Here is a 14999-nt window from a genome sequence, read left to right as displayed (position 1 = left end):
CAGGGGCCGGGGCGCATGCGCCCTGGAGTTCTCTCGCTCAAGGCTGTGGCGGCGGCGGCCCGAAGAGCCGGAGCGCGGGGTGAGTGGGGGAGGCTCGGAGGCAGACACGCCGTTCGGGACCGGCGGAGGAAGCGCCTGGGCGTGATGGGGACCGTTCCGCCCCCGCCGCGCCGCGCCGCCCGCGCTTCGAACAGGAGAAGCCGCTGCGGCCTGGGCCATCTCCGTGCTCGCGCCCCCGAGCGGCCGTTGGGAGAGCGGGGCCGGGCTCGTCTCCTGCCGCGCGCGGAGCCCGGGTCGGGAGCGCGGCAGCGATTGGGCAGCGGAGTTGGCAGTCTGGCCCGGGACCCCCGCGGAGCCTGTAGCTAAGGCGGGAAGAGGCGGTGAGCCCTGGGGGGCCGCTGTCTCGCGCTTCCCCCTCACCTGAGCTCGCCTGTAGTCAGCGGTGTCTGTGGGGGGGCTGGTAGCTTTGAGGGGGCGACCAGCCTGACTATTTCGGATGCCCGATGACAGTTTAACCGTTGATGCTACTGGTGGAAATGTGTCATAGGAAGTTCTGCACAGTCTGCAGTGCGTGACAGCTTATATGGGTGCCACTTTGATGGCTTTTAAGAAAACGCGACCACTTCTTCCCTTGCTCAAAGGGGGTGGGGATGGCAATCCATATTCCTCGTAGCGTGACCTTGCAGTAGTGGGGAAATGGGGGACCACTCCCCATCTCCTGTTTGTGTTGTCTCCTAGTCTGAGGGGTCCTCGGGGTACAATCATATATTGGGATTGTCATGTCCCCTTAACTCTCCAGCCTGGGCTGTCTCTCATAATTTTTGACTAGTGACAGTAGCAAATCTCTCCAGGTGCTGTTAACACTTAGCCACCAGCATGCAAGAACCCAAATAAGTTAAATGAATGCTATGCAAGCCACTCATGAACTATACAGAGGGAAACACCAGCAAATCCCCCCATCCTGCACCCCAGAAATGTACCATCTTACATGGCTCAGGATCTTCTCAGTAATTAATTCACCACTTCATCAAAGGATAATGGCTATGTACCAGTTAATGTAATTTCATCCACTTTAGACAAACTCACTGGTAAGGGTAAAACATTAAAGTAAATTCAAGCGTTTATAAGCGGTAGGCATATAGGACAAAGATTGTTCCGAAAAAAATAAAAGCACAATTGCTGTCTAAATTCTAAGACTAAGCAAGATTTGAATCAAACAGCTTTTCTCACCCCGCTGGATGTTGTAGTCATATTACAGTTCTTAACACAGGCTGAATTTCCCTCTCAGCCTGGGACCAGTTTCCTTAGTTCAGACTTACTTTCTAGCATTCTTGTTGCTGGTCAGTAGCTCATGATGGTCGCTTAATGCCTGTTTGGGTATGGCTCACCTCCTTAGTTGTCATTGGCAAACTAGCAGTGGGCATCTCCCAAACTCACAATATATTTCAGTAACAATATAGCAAAATCTCATGACTTCATACACAATGATATACATAGCAGGGTGGATTTTATTTAAATCACTAGTAAGAAAGACTCGATTTAATCATGGATGTCTACATAAAAGTGCATTCTTGTTGGTTGTTATAACCTTAATACATTTCCTCACAACTCAGAGATAGATGTAAGTTTTATTCTTAGAAGGTACACACTATGCATTTGAAAAGTGATTTATTTTGAAAACTTTTCAGATTAGTTTTACAGCTGTATTTGAAAATGAATAGTTATTTCATTTACCAAAGTTAACTGAAAGATATTTATGAAGTCATTGGGAGGTGAACTATCCAATTCCACAGGTTAATCATTAATATTTGGAGGATTTTTTTGCCTTGCTGAATTAGAAGAACATCACCAGACAGACTTTTAAATTATTTTATTTAACTAAAACAACAACATTACCTATTCTGGATTTTTTTCTTCAACAGCAAACATAATATTTTAACAAAACAAGCATATGAATTTTTTGATTTAGTTAAACATTCAAGTTTTTTTAAAAATCAGTGTTGTGTTTTGTTAAATATTGTTAACTAAAATAGTTAAATGAAATTAAAAAAACAAACAAAAATAAATAACTATGCATACAAGTCAACATAGAATCTAAAATATATGGCTCTGCAATAACGTCTCTTCAACCTTAATTTTCCTGTTTGCTCATAGTCTGGAGAGGAAAACCAACTTTCCTGCTTTTTTCAGGTCCCAAACAATTCTCAGTTTGGAATGGAATTAGTCCATAAGATGAAAGATATTCTTCTCACGGCAGAAGTACTTGCTGTTTAAAAAGTGAGAAACATCACTCAACAAGGTCTCTGAATCCAAGTGCTTAGTAATTCCACCAGTTCACTGGTGTGACTTTCTTTAAAACATCATCAGCAAATGTATATTTCTTGAATGGTTCACCCTTAACTCTGAAGATTATTATAGTTGGCATTATGGAGGGATGATTGCTAGGTGTCCATGTCATAGCCAGCTCTTCTTCTTGAGCAGTTAAGGTTTGACCCTGGTACCGAGTATTGAGAATATTTGCAAGAAAATGAGCTGGAGATAGTGCTTATCCCATTTGGTTTTTTAATGCTTTTAATTTAACTCTGTCATTGCATATTTCTTGTTTTAAGATCTCGCTCAGTTCCTTCCAAATTTCAACAGCATCAGCAATAAAACAGCTATTTCCCTGCATTTTGTTCAAGGCTACATTTTGTTCAGGGTACACAGCATGTGTTCAACGTTTCTCTTAAGCCTAATGTTGAGAACTTTGGCTGTGACAGTGCCATCTATTTTTTCACAATTTTGTTCACAAACTGTCATCAGATTAGGCCTGTTCTTGATATAGTGCTCAAAACAGTCCACTACTGAGTTCCATCGCACGTCTTGTGCGAGCGTTAGCTTGGTTCCTCCCATTTTTTCAGAGCAGCTGCTGCATAGTGGTGGTTATGGAAGTATTTTGCAATTTCAACAACATTAGCCTTTATTTCTGGAAGGAGGTATATCAAATGAGCACTGCAACCTTATGTTATTAGCTTGGCACTCTCTTCACTCTCTTCTAAATAATTTCTTCTCATCTTGGATACATTTGCAGCATTGTCTGTGACCAAGCTGCATACTAGACATTTGAATTTTTTTTCACAATTCGTTATAGCTTTTACTGCTACTTCTTGTAAGTATTCTGCTGTGTGTGCATTTCCTGATGTATTAATTGTTTCTGTAGGGAAGCCTTCCCTTTTCTATTGTCTCACAAGCACATACAACAGGATCATTGTGGACATTGCTCCACCCATCAAGACTTAGGTTAACAATTTTACCCTTTAGACCTTTTGCATGCTGCTCAGTTTCTCTCTCATACCCTTTATCCAGCAATTTTCCTGCAACATCTGCTGAGTCATGTTAATGAAATGTGGGTTCTCAATCATGCGGAAAGGAGAGTTTGTTGCATAAAAAATCAGGCAATTTTTTCATCAATTACCTCTTTTTGTAATCTGCTAGTTCTAATCCCAAACTTATTTATGGTTGTTTCTGGATGATGGCGATTTTTTTTTCTTTTTGCTGCAGGTGATATACTGTGGCTATGTGACATAAGTGATGTGACTGAAACTCTGTCATTGGCAGATAACACTGAAACTCTAGAAAATGATGGTGATCTTGAAGGTGGATAGTCTTCAGAATCCTGTATGTTAAGAATGGATTCCCCTAAACAAAATAAGTCTTTGCAATTATTTATTATTACCATACTGCTCATTTTGTATTACTCATTGCATTCGCTGACACTCAGTACTATTTTAAAGATGAAATTGTAAAATGAAGATCTGCCCATTTCAGCTATTTATTTTTATCATAACTGCATCTAAAATGATAGTACCATAGAGTAACAGCTATATTTTTTGCTCAAACATGAGAATTCAGAATAGTCCAGAAGGAAGACAGGCAGTCCTTAAGAAAGAAGTATGAAATCGAAGAGTTTACCAACCTGAAGATCCTGCATGTTCTGACATGTTTCTTTCATCATCTTCAACATAGCTTCCTCCTGAGACGGAACACTTCTTATGATGTTGTTTGATTTGAGCAACCAGGCCTTGCGTTGCTTTGTTGCACTGTTTGCATTTTGCACGCATACCTGTCTTACCCACAGGTAGAGGAACTTCATTAAAATATTCTCACACTGAGTTTCTTTTACAGCCTGCTGCCATTATAGGTTTTCCCTTCTAGTGAGAGAATGGTTTGGTAGATCTCAAATCAATGAAAGCTACACTAAGGGAGACCTCAAGACTTCTGGAATATGCTGCTCAAACAGTTTCACTTTTGTTTCTATCACCCATCCTTCCCTTCTCACATTTATCTCTCAACTTCTCCTCCTTATCCAGATCTGTTCCGCCTCCAACAATCTTCTATTCATTGAACTTTTTGAAATTTTGCACTTTTAGAGAGAGGTAAGGGATTGATTCTGTGTATAAACAAATGCAGAGGGACAGTAGGGTTGAGGTCTGTTATTTCTCACTTTTATGTATTATTCATTTAAAAACATTTTTGCTGTTAACAAGCATGTTATCTCTGGAGACACAAATCCACAGTTTGAGAACTGTAAAACTAAGCATCTCTGCTGGTATCTTCTAGACTGAGTCCCATTGGATAGATAGAAAGATTAACCAAAATAATCTATACAGAAGCCACTGGAACCCCATAAGATTGGGTCCCTAATCAATGAACTATTGGAACTCATTTACAAAACTTTTCTTAAACATTACATGAATATATTGTTTCATACTGTAGAATTAGAATTTATAATCCCTATTCCATGATGAGATATCTTTGAGCTATAATGTATCTTAATTAAAACTATCTTTAAATAGGTTTTTCCCTCAAAATACATTTAATCAAAAAATCTGATTTAAATTAAAAAAAATCTGTTTTTGTTTTTTTTAAAAAGAATCCTTGATTTGTATCCACCCTGATACGTAGTTTGACAGAACAATGGCCAGGCATGCTTTATATGAGTTTAGCCATATACAAATGATGCATATTGGGATTAGAGTGTGCTACTTTGAGATACAGTACATCACACCTAGCTTCTTGGAAAAGGTAGCTGAGGTGGCTCAGGCGCTTCTTGTCTTCCCAGGTGTTCGTAGTGGTAGGGACAGCAATGGTTGGGGTAGTAACTGACAGTAATATGACCTGGTGTGCTCTGATAGTCAGGGCTTTGGAGCTGTGGTCTGGCTCCACTCCAGCTCCAAGCAAAAACCTGCAGCTCAACTGCTCTGCGCTTCAGCTCCAGGTTCCACTCTAAAGCTCTGCTGATAGTGGATGTGGGTACGTGTGCAGCATTTTGGAGCAAGCCTCCCAGCCCTAGATGATACATTAAGGATTCATAGTTGTGCTCTAAAAATAGTTGTGGCTCAGGCTGGAACTCTGGCTCTGAAGACTGTCCTCTGCCCTAGACTTCAGAGCCATAACCACGATTTCACAGTGCTGTCTATACAGCTATTTTTGGAATAATAGTGTTAGACCTGTTAGCTTAAGCCTGTTGACCCAAGCTGGGAGACTTGCTCCAAAATGCTCCGTGGACTTATGGACGCCAGGTAGCTTCCTTACTGGCTGTAAAGACTGTTGCTCAGGTCTCTGCTGGAGACTGCACAGTCTCGTAAATAGTCTGCATTGGTTAAATATAGTTCAGATTTTCAGGCTTTTCTTTACAACTGTAAGAACCAGTAACATTTTTTAAAATGTAGTCTTAGATTCTGATATCATGTGTCTCTGGAAGCTGGGCTCCTAAATACAAGGCTGTTATATCTGTGCCTTAATCTGGCTTTGTCCATACATGTATCTGAAAAGCTAAAACCTGAGAACAGTGGCTGAGCATGTGATTATAGTTTAGATGTATGTATTTTTATGCCTGGTGTGTAGGGCTTGGGAGAGTACCACTACCCCTGCCCTCCAATTTGAGGCCTGCCCTTAATGAAACAATGATGTTCTCAAAACTGAATAATTAGCCTGGAAATTCAGAGCTTAACTTCCAGGCTACTGAAAAGAAACCACCCCAAACCCAAACATTTAAAATATGCATACACCTGGCTACTATAACATGTTAATAGATTAAACTAGAAATCTTGTGTCTTGCATCCAGCTAAAATAATACTTAATATTTCAGTAGCTTTCTTAGTGCTTTTCATCTCTTTTAAACCTCAGACATGGACACCGAACCTGAGATAAAGAAAGAGAAGAAGCAGCATCAGCATCCTTTCTACTGCAATGTGAGTACTTCATATTATTAAGGGCCTTTGACAAAGTATAATTTTTTCCATTGTTGAAAGGTTTGAGAGTAGGAGCAAAATCAAAGAGTTTGGAGAAATCATTGAAAACTAGTTTCAGAGTGGTAGCCGTGTTAGTCTGTATCAGCAAAAACAACGAGGAGTACTTGTGGCAACGTAGAGACTAACACATTTATTTGGGCATAAGCTTTCATGGGTTAAAACCTACTTCATCAGATGCATGGAGTGGAAAATACAGTAGGAAGATATATATACAGAGAACATGAGAAGATTGGGGTTGGCCTTACCAATTCTAACGAGACAATTCAATTAAAGTGGGTTATTATCAGCAGGCGGAAAAATCACTTTTGTAGTGGTAATCAGGGTGGCCTATTTCAAACAGTTGACAAGAAGGTGTGAGTAACAGTAGAGGGAAAAATTAGCATGGGGAAATAGTTTTTAGTTTGTGTAATGACCCATTCCCTCCCAGTCTTTATTCAGGCCTAATTTGATGGTGTCCAGTTTGCAAATTAATTCCAGTTCTGCAGTTTCTCATTGGAGTCTGTTTTTGAAGTTTTTTTGTTGAAGAATTTCCACTTTTAAGTTTGTAACTGAGTGTCCAGGGAGGTTGAAGTGTTCTCCAACTGGTTTTTGAATGTTGTAATTCTTGACATCTGATTTGTATCCATTTGTTCTTTTGCGTAGAGACTATCCTGTTTAGCCAGTGTACGTGGCAGAGGGGCATTCCTGGCACATGATGGCATATATCACATTGGTAGGTGTGCAGGTGAACGAGCTCCTGATGGTGTGGCTGATGTGATTAGGTCCTATGATGGTGTCCCTTGAATAGCTTTGTGGACAGAATTGGCAACAGGGTTTGTTGCAAGGATAGGTTCCTGGGTTAGTGTTTTTGCTGTGTGGTGTGTAGTTGTTTCAGGTTGGGGGACTGTCTGTAAGCGAGGACTGGCCTATCTCCCAAGGTCTTGAGAGTGAGGGATCGTCCTTCAGGATAGGTTGTAGGTCCTTGATGATGTGCTGGAGAGGTTTTAGTTGGGGGCTGAAGGTGACGGCTAGTGGCGTTCTGTTACTTTCTTTGTTGGGCCTGTCCTGGAGTAGGTGACTTCTGGATACTCTTCTGGCTCTGTCAATCTGTTTCTTCACTTCAGCAGGGGGGTACTGTAGTTTTAAGAATGCTTGATAGAGATCCTCTAGGTGTTTGTCTCTGTCTGAGGGATTGGATCAAATGCGGTTGTATCTTAGAGCTTGGCTTTTGACAGTGGATCATGTGATGTGGTCTGGATGAAAGCTGGAGGCTAGGTAAGTATAGCAGGTAAGTATAGGAGTCAGTAGGTTTCAGTATAGGCTGGTGTTCATGTGACCATTGCTTATTTGCACTGTAGTGTCCAGGAAGTGGGTCTCTTGTGTGGACTGATCCACACTGAGGTTGGTGGTGGGATGGAAATTGTTGAAATCCTGGTGGAATTCCTCAAGGGCTTCTTTTCCATGGGTCCAGATGATGAAGATGTCATCAGTGTAGCGCAAGTCGAGTAGGGACATTAGGGGACAAGAGCTGAGGAAGCGTTGTTCTAAGTCATCCATAAAAACGTTGGCATACTGTGGGGCCATGCAGGTACCCATAGCAATGCCACTGACTTGAAGGTACACATTGTCCCCAAATGTGAAATAGTTGTGGGTGAGGACAAAGTCACACAGTTCAGCCACCAGGTTTCCTGTGACATTATCGGGGATACTATTCCTGGCAGCTTGTAGTCTATCTTTGTGTGGAATGTTGGTGTACAGAGCTTCTGCATCTATAGTGGCTAGGATGGTGGTTTCTGGAAGATCACGAACGGATTGTAGTTTCCTCAGGAAGTCAGTGGTGTCTCAAAGATAGCTGGGAGTGCTGGTAGCGTAGGGCCTGAGAAGAGAGTCTACATAGCCAGACAATTCTGCTGACAGGGTGTCAATGCCTGAGATGATGGGGCATCCAGGATTTCCATGTTTATGGATCTTGGGTAGCAGATAGAATACCCTGGTTGTGGTTCTAGGGATGTGTCTGTGCAGATTTGTTCCTGTGCTGCTTCAGGGAGTTTTTTGAGCAGATGGTGTAGTTTCTTTTGGTAACCCTCAGTGGGATCAGAGGGTAGTCGCCTGTAAAATATGGTTTTAGAGAGGTGCCTTGCAGTCTCTCATTCATATTCCATCGTATTCATGTTGATGACAGCACCTCCTTTGTCAGCCTTTTTTATTATGATGTCAGAGTTGTTCCTGAGGCTGTGGATGGTGTTGCGTTCTGCACAGCTGAGGTTATGGGGCAAGTGATGCTGCTTTTCCACAATTTAAAATGGCTTGTGGTAGCATCTGTCTGGTGATTTGCCCAACTGTTACGCAGGTTCTGGAATCCCTCCTCCTCCCCCCTTTTTTTTATTTATTTGAATTACTCCTATCGTATTTCTAGCTGGTTCCAATACAAGGTTTCCCTGTGCAGATACTTGACTCTTTTTCTCGCTATTAAAATGATAATCCAACTCTATTAGACCAGCTATTTCTGACTACAGACAACATGCATTATCTCCTTTCAGGTACGATATTTTTTTGGTTCTCAAGATCAGAAGAGAGAAAAATGTTTTAAGTAATGAAATAGTCTCCACAGATATTCCATTCTTTAAATTGCCACATAGGTCTGGAATCTTTGCAATCAGTTAACATCTAACTGTAGAGTCTTCCTTTGATATGTGTGCACTGCTGCACAGAAGCTGTCCATACCCAAATATCATTAGCTAATAGTTAAGGTTGAGAGTGCTAGTCAAGCATTTCACGTGTGTCTGTGGGTAAGGGGAAAATTATAGAAGTAGTCACTGCTGTTGTTCTTAACAGTCTTTATTAATGCACACCCATAAACTGGAAGTTGAGAATATTTTGAATGCTGTATAGAGATAGCTTGGTCCTGCAATGATGCCCTGGATTAAAAAACAACCAAGAATATATCTACCCTGCTGTTGCAGATGGGATTGAAGCTCATGTTTGCCTATCTGAGCTTCAAGATTTCATCTGCTTACCACAGGTCAGAATAGACATGAAGCTGCTGTAGTGCTGAGCTTCAGTAGGGCTGCATAAGTGCTCCTGGAAACCTGGGTTTGTAATCATGTTTCTAGCCCATGCTGAAACCATTGCTATTTTTAGCCATACTAGGTAGATTAAAGCTAGAGCAAGTATGTCTACCCGAGCTGCAATTGCACCTCCAATTACAGTACAGTAGAACCTTGGGAATGGAGGTTCTTTGTAACTCCAAAATGTTTATAATTCTGAACTAAATGTTATGATTGTTTTTTCAAAAGTTTACAACTGAACATTGACTTAATTCAACTTTGGAACTTTACTATGCAGAAGAAAAATGCTGCTTTTAACCATCTTAATTTAAATGAAACAAACACAGGAACAGTTTCCTTATTTTGTCAAATCTTTTTTTTAAACTTTCCCTTTATTTTTTAGTAGTTTACATTTAGCACAGCACTTTACAAGTGCTTTTGTGTTTTTGGGGGGTGGAGGAGTGGGGAGGAGAAGGTCTCTGCTGCTTGATGGCGTACTTCCAGTTCCAAATGAGATGTGTGGTTGACCAGTCAGTTCATAACCCTGCTATTCATACCTTTGAGATTCTACTGTATAGACGTATCCTGAGAGACAACCTTATCCATCCATAATACATACTTTCATCTCACCAGGGACCAAAACTATAATGCTTTGTGCTTATTCATATAGTAATTGATCCAACTCTGTCCTTTGCAGCAGTAAGAAGTCTACATAAAGACATACTTACAGTGATGGGACCCCCAGGGTACTACCTGGAACTGTGGGACCACTGTGCCCCCTTAACTCTCCAGCTTGGGCTGTCTCTCATGATACTTTGCTAGTGACAAGCAGCAAACCTCTCCAGATACTATGATCACTCAGTTAACAACATGCAGGGACACACCCAGCTAAGTTGCATGAATACTCTCTAAGACACACATGAACCATATATGTGGAGTCACCAGCAAATCTTCCCAGCCTTACACTCCAGAAATGGACCATCTTAGACTACACAAGACCTTCTCTTGAACAGTGTAAGCTCATTAATTAGTTCACCGCTTCGTTTAAGGTTGGTGGACATGCACCAGTCTTTTTAATGTGAGCAGATTCCCCAAGGACTTTAGACAAATTCACTGGTAAGGATAAAATATTAAAATAAGTTTCTTAACTACAGAAAGATAAATTTTAAGTTATTATTAGTGGTAGTTACCGAAGAAAATAACAAGTAAACATGCATTCTAAATCCTAAATTTTCAGACTGAGCAAGATTTGAATCAAACAGCTTTTCTCACTCCATTGTATGTTGAATGCAGGTAACAGTTCTTAATACACAGCTGAATTCCCTTCTCAGCCCGGTACCAGTCTCCTCAGTTCAAAGTTTTTATCTTCCCAGCATTCTTGTTGTCTTCAGCATAGGTGGGGAAAGAAAGAGGTGGTGTTATGATGCTACTGTCCCTTATTTTATACTCTCAATTCATGTCACAGGGAAGATACTGGCCCAGACATGTCCTAGTGGGCCTTGCTGAGTTATAGTCATAGTCAATTCCCGTTTTGTGGTGCCTGTTCAACTGTTTTGTATAGAATTGTAAATTTCTTATTTACAATTCCCCTGCTGGTCAGTGGCTTATGATGGTCGCTTAACACGCATCTGTGTATGGGTCACTTCCTTTGTTGCCTCCGGAGAGCTAGCTCTGGGCGACTCCCAGACACACAACATATTTTAGTGTCAACCATATATCGGAATATTATAATTCCATATACACACATTTTTACAGAACAGTGAATTTCGGCATATGACCTTTCATATGACACCTTACAAGGCATGCTTTGTATGAAATATCACAACCATAGTCAAATGATGAATATGGGAGTTACAGGGTGCTACTTTGAAGTACAGTGCATCGTACAAATTGTTAATTGGACAGTCAGGATAGAGAAGACCATCAATGTAATGTATCTGTCCATTTTAGGATGTTGAAGGTGCCTCTGGCAGTGTTCTCCAAGTGCTGATGTAATTAACCTGCCACCAACATACAGATATCAGGAAATGCAGAGCTAGTGTATATCTATGTGCATAAACTTCTTAGTCCTAGACCATTCTCCATTTTTAAGAATTCTGGTTACACATACTGCAGACTGTTTAAAGTCCTTAAAACAGAATTAAATGCTTAGTGTCCTCCCCTTCCCCCCAGAAAATGGAGTTTGAAATGGATATAAACCCTCATGCATCAGGGTCTATGTCAGCCTCTAACTGATGGAAGTTAGAAAGGAATTTTCATTATGAATAGGTTATTCCATAATACCCATTGTAGTGTTTCTGGAAAGGTGTGTTGCGTAGGACAGTAGACTGGGAGTTAGGAGACCTGAGTATTATTCTCAGTTCTGTCACTGAACTGGTGCTAGCTGATTTCCACTTCCATCTTTTATCTGTCCTGTCTGTTTTAGATTGTAAGCTCTGTATAACATAGTCTGCAACCTTCTTAAAGCCTGTATTTATAAAAAGAGCAGAAAGATGTGATGGTGATGAGGCTATAGAATTTTGGGGGGCTAGGAGGAGCCTGCGGCTATTGTGGCCCAATAGAGGGGATTTGGGACTGGATATGTATGGGGAATATAAGAGAGAGATGATTGGGTGTGTGTGACATGAAGGGATGGGAGTCATAAAGTACATGGGGAAAGGAGGCAGCAAGAATCTGTTGTGTTCATGTGGAGTCGGAGTGAGGAAGGGGAGATGGAAGCTGGGCACACAAGACTGACCCAGGACTTGAGGAAGGGGATGAGGCAGAATGTGTGGTGCCCGGTGGATTTGTGGATGGAGATAGAAGGGAGGTGCAGCAGAAATGAATGATAAAGCAGCTGAAGTGCTTTGGATGACAGAAGGTAGTGAAGGAATTGTGGTGGAATGTGAAGAATAGTGTTTGTGTGGCAGAGGCTGTGATGGACACCAGGTGAGTGAGTGGGAGGGAAAAGAGACTGGCTTTGGGCAAAGGGATTAGGCAAGTAGAGGGGCAGTGGAGGTGAGGGCAAGTAGTAACAGAGAGAGAGGGAGACTTAATAAACAGAAGTCAGTATCAGTGTTGTGAGGCAGCAGGATGTTGTGAGTATGAAGCACATTTAGCGAGGGCAGCAGAAGTATTCAGGGCATTAGGCAGAGCATCACAGAGAAACTCTTTTTTATCTATGCATTGTGAGGACTCTCCAGTAGAGGGAAGTACTGACTGGGGGTAGAGGATCATTGGTGCTACCTATAGAAGGCAGCACAATAGCCCAACTTCCTACTCTGTCTGCAGGTACGGGCTTTGCTGGGTGGGGAAAAGGCTCTTCCTTTGAAGGTCCTCGCTCCCAGAAAGATTTCACAGAACAGCGGACCCTCCTTGGCAGGCCCTTGGAGAAAGAAGATGGGTGATATGCCAAACAAGCCAACTCCTCCAGAAAACTATACAGAGAAGGGGGGGGGAATTGTCACCATACCCCACCCCCAGAGTATTTAGATTGGAATGCTGGATGAGACAACATGGGGGGATTGTTGGGCGGGGAGTTGGGTGTTGTGTGAGTTTGGAGGGAAGAGTTTCTTGGTTAGGAAGGGACATGGGTAAAGCAGGAGGTAGATGTGCAGAGAGTATGCACTCAACACTCCCCCAGAAGCAAAGCTCCTGCTAAGTGGAGATCTTGCTTCTTTAAATTTAATCTCTACAAATTTGAACACACATGAGGCCTTTGCATAGTGGGGGCTATTTTGCTTAGAAGGGATGCAGGGTTAAGTCAGGGAGTATGCCCTACATATCTCTCCTGAGGAACCTCATTTAGTTGGCTCATTGGTGCCTGACAAACATACCTTGGCTTTTGAACCTGACTACCTTACTGAGGTTTGTGTGTATGTTGAGAGGAACTGGGATGCTTAGGGGAGTTGTGGGGGAGGAGTGGAGGCTCCTGGATGGCTTTATTCACATATGTACAGCACCTCTGATTAATCTCATTTGGCTCATCTTTCCACAAATGACCCTACATAAATTTGTCAGAGTCTGGTAAGTCTACTGAAGTTTGTTGGGTGTAAGGGAGAGGACTGGTATATTTAATTGTTGTTACTGAGGAGAGTGTGGAAGTTGGATGGAGAGGAGCTGGCTGTTTGCAGGCACAAAGGAGAGCTGAGTTGCTGAGGGAACTTGAGTGGAACCAGGTTGTTTGGGGAGGCATAGAGGGAGTGGTTGAGAAGCAGGGGGTGTGGAGCGTTTCTCCCTTCCTGTTAAATGTGGATACCTGTCAAACCTCATTAGGCTTGTTAGTCTCTGACAAGCGTATGCAAGCTCACTGGGGACTGAGGGGAGCCTATGGAGACTTGTGGGGTATGAGAGAGGATGCAGGCACTGGGAGTACAGTGAGTCTTAGGGGATATGGAAAGTCTGGCAGCGTGAGGTTGGAGATACAGGGTTTTAGGGCACATGGAAGGGATGAGAAAGGCATTGACAGAGCATGAAATGTATGTAGAGTGAATGCCTTAAGCAGATGGTGACCTCAGCTTTTCAGTACCCTGCTCATTCCCTGCCCAATATGAGTATACAAACCTTAAGAGGTCTACATTTGCTTAAAGGACTCACTCACCCGGGGTACTTTTCAAGAGGTCTGTGGGGGAAAACATTCATTTCAGCCCATTTCATTTTATATCAATTGCTTTCTCTTCAGTTTTGTAGTCACTTCAATGAAGTGTTGATGTGAATCACGGTTGTACAACAGAAGAGAGAGACAACACTTCCTGGTCAAAGTTTTCAAATTTCTTTAGAGCTTGGGTTTTATATCCTTTATTTTGGTCATCTTTTTGAAGATCACCTTTCCATACCTCTTCTAATGAGAATGAGAGAGATGGCCTCCCCTCTGGTACAATGCAGTTGAATGTATTTGAAGGTTATGGGCGAACCTGAAACCATCTTACGCTATGGAGAGGGACTTTTCAATGAAAGACAGTACTTTGATCATCCTCTTTGGAACCCAGTGAATAGTGTTGCCTGCTGTTCAGTCTGGCTTTAGAGGACTTCTGTTTCAGCAGAAATCAATCTGTACAACTTCAGGGTGTATAACTGGAGTTTAATAAACAGGGAGATTTTGATTAGTTTGAAATATCAATGATATTTTTCAGAATTATAGTATTTTTTCTGTTTGCTTGCATAATACTGTAGAAATAATTAAGAATCTTCTTTTTAACCTAGATTTGCAAAATCTCGTGTGCTTCTGCATTAAACTTGCAGACTCATTTCCTTGGATTCAAACACAAGACGGTAAGATTGGTTGTGTGCCTAAGTCAGATTTTGTATATAGTTACATTAAACAGTGGTGATTTGTAGGGTTGTAATCACTATTTTCTCTTTTTAAAGTATTAAATGTTCTAAAATGTGTAAAATTAGCAAAACATCTAACTTTTTGTTTAGAATTTTCTTGCTTTACTGTTTGTCATGTACAGTAAAGCAGAACTTTATTGTATAGCAATGATGTTTTAAAAGGTTCATGTTGATCTAGCTGTGTATGGCTGTATGAATTAGTAAGAGCAATGGGGGACTTAAACATTGCAATGCTCAGTATTGCAGTGCCTATCTCCTAGGTACCCAACCAGTGGAATTCACAGCCTCAAGTTAGGTGCTTAACACTCCCTATACAAAGCATGGAAGCCTTGGCATCTGAGAAGGGGATTCTCAGAAACCAGAAAGTTCA

The 14999-nt window shown here is 41.7% G+C and overlaps 1 protein-coding gene across 2 annotated transcripts in view; it reads left to right on the top strand.

Annotated features, from left to right (window-relative positions):
- Positions 1–14999, top strand: part of LOC116823400 (uncharacterized) — a 64241-nt gene continuing 49242 nt past the window's right edge. For both annotated transcript variants that reach the window (XM_032777891.2, XM_032777889.2), the window contains exons 1-3: positions 1–79; positions 6169–6233; positions 14501–14569. In XM_032777891.2, coding sequence (XP_032633782.1) covers positions 16–79; positions 6169–6233; positions 14501–14569 — 198 coding nt within the window. In that variant the 5' untranslated portion in view covers positions 1–15. The remainder of the gene's footprint in view (positions 80–6168; positions 6234–14500; positions 14570–14999) is intronic.

The sequence above is a fragment of the Chelonoidis abingdonii genome, chromosome 2, assembly GCF_003597395.2.
Source record: "Chelonoidis abingdonii isolate Lonesome George chromosome 2, CheloAbing_2.0, whole genome shotgun sequence".
Classification (NCBI taxonomy): domain Eukaryota; kingdom Metazoa; phylum Chordata; order Testudines; family Testudinidae; genus Chelonoidis; species Chelonoidis abingdonii.
The sequence above is the reverse complement of the archived record's forward strand: the minus strand, read 5'-3'. Positions and strand labels throughout refer to the sequence as shown.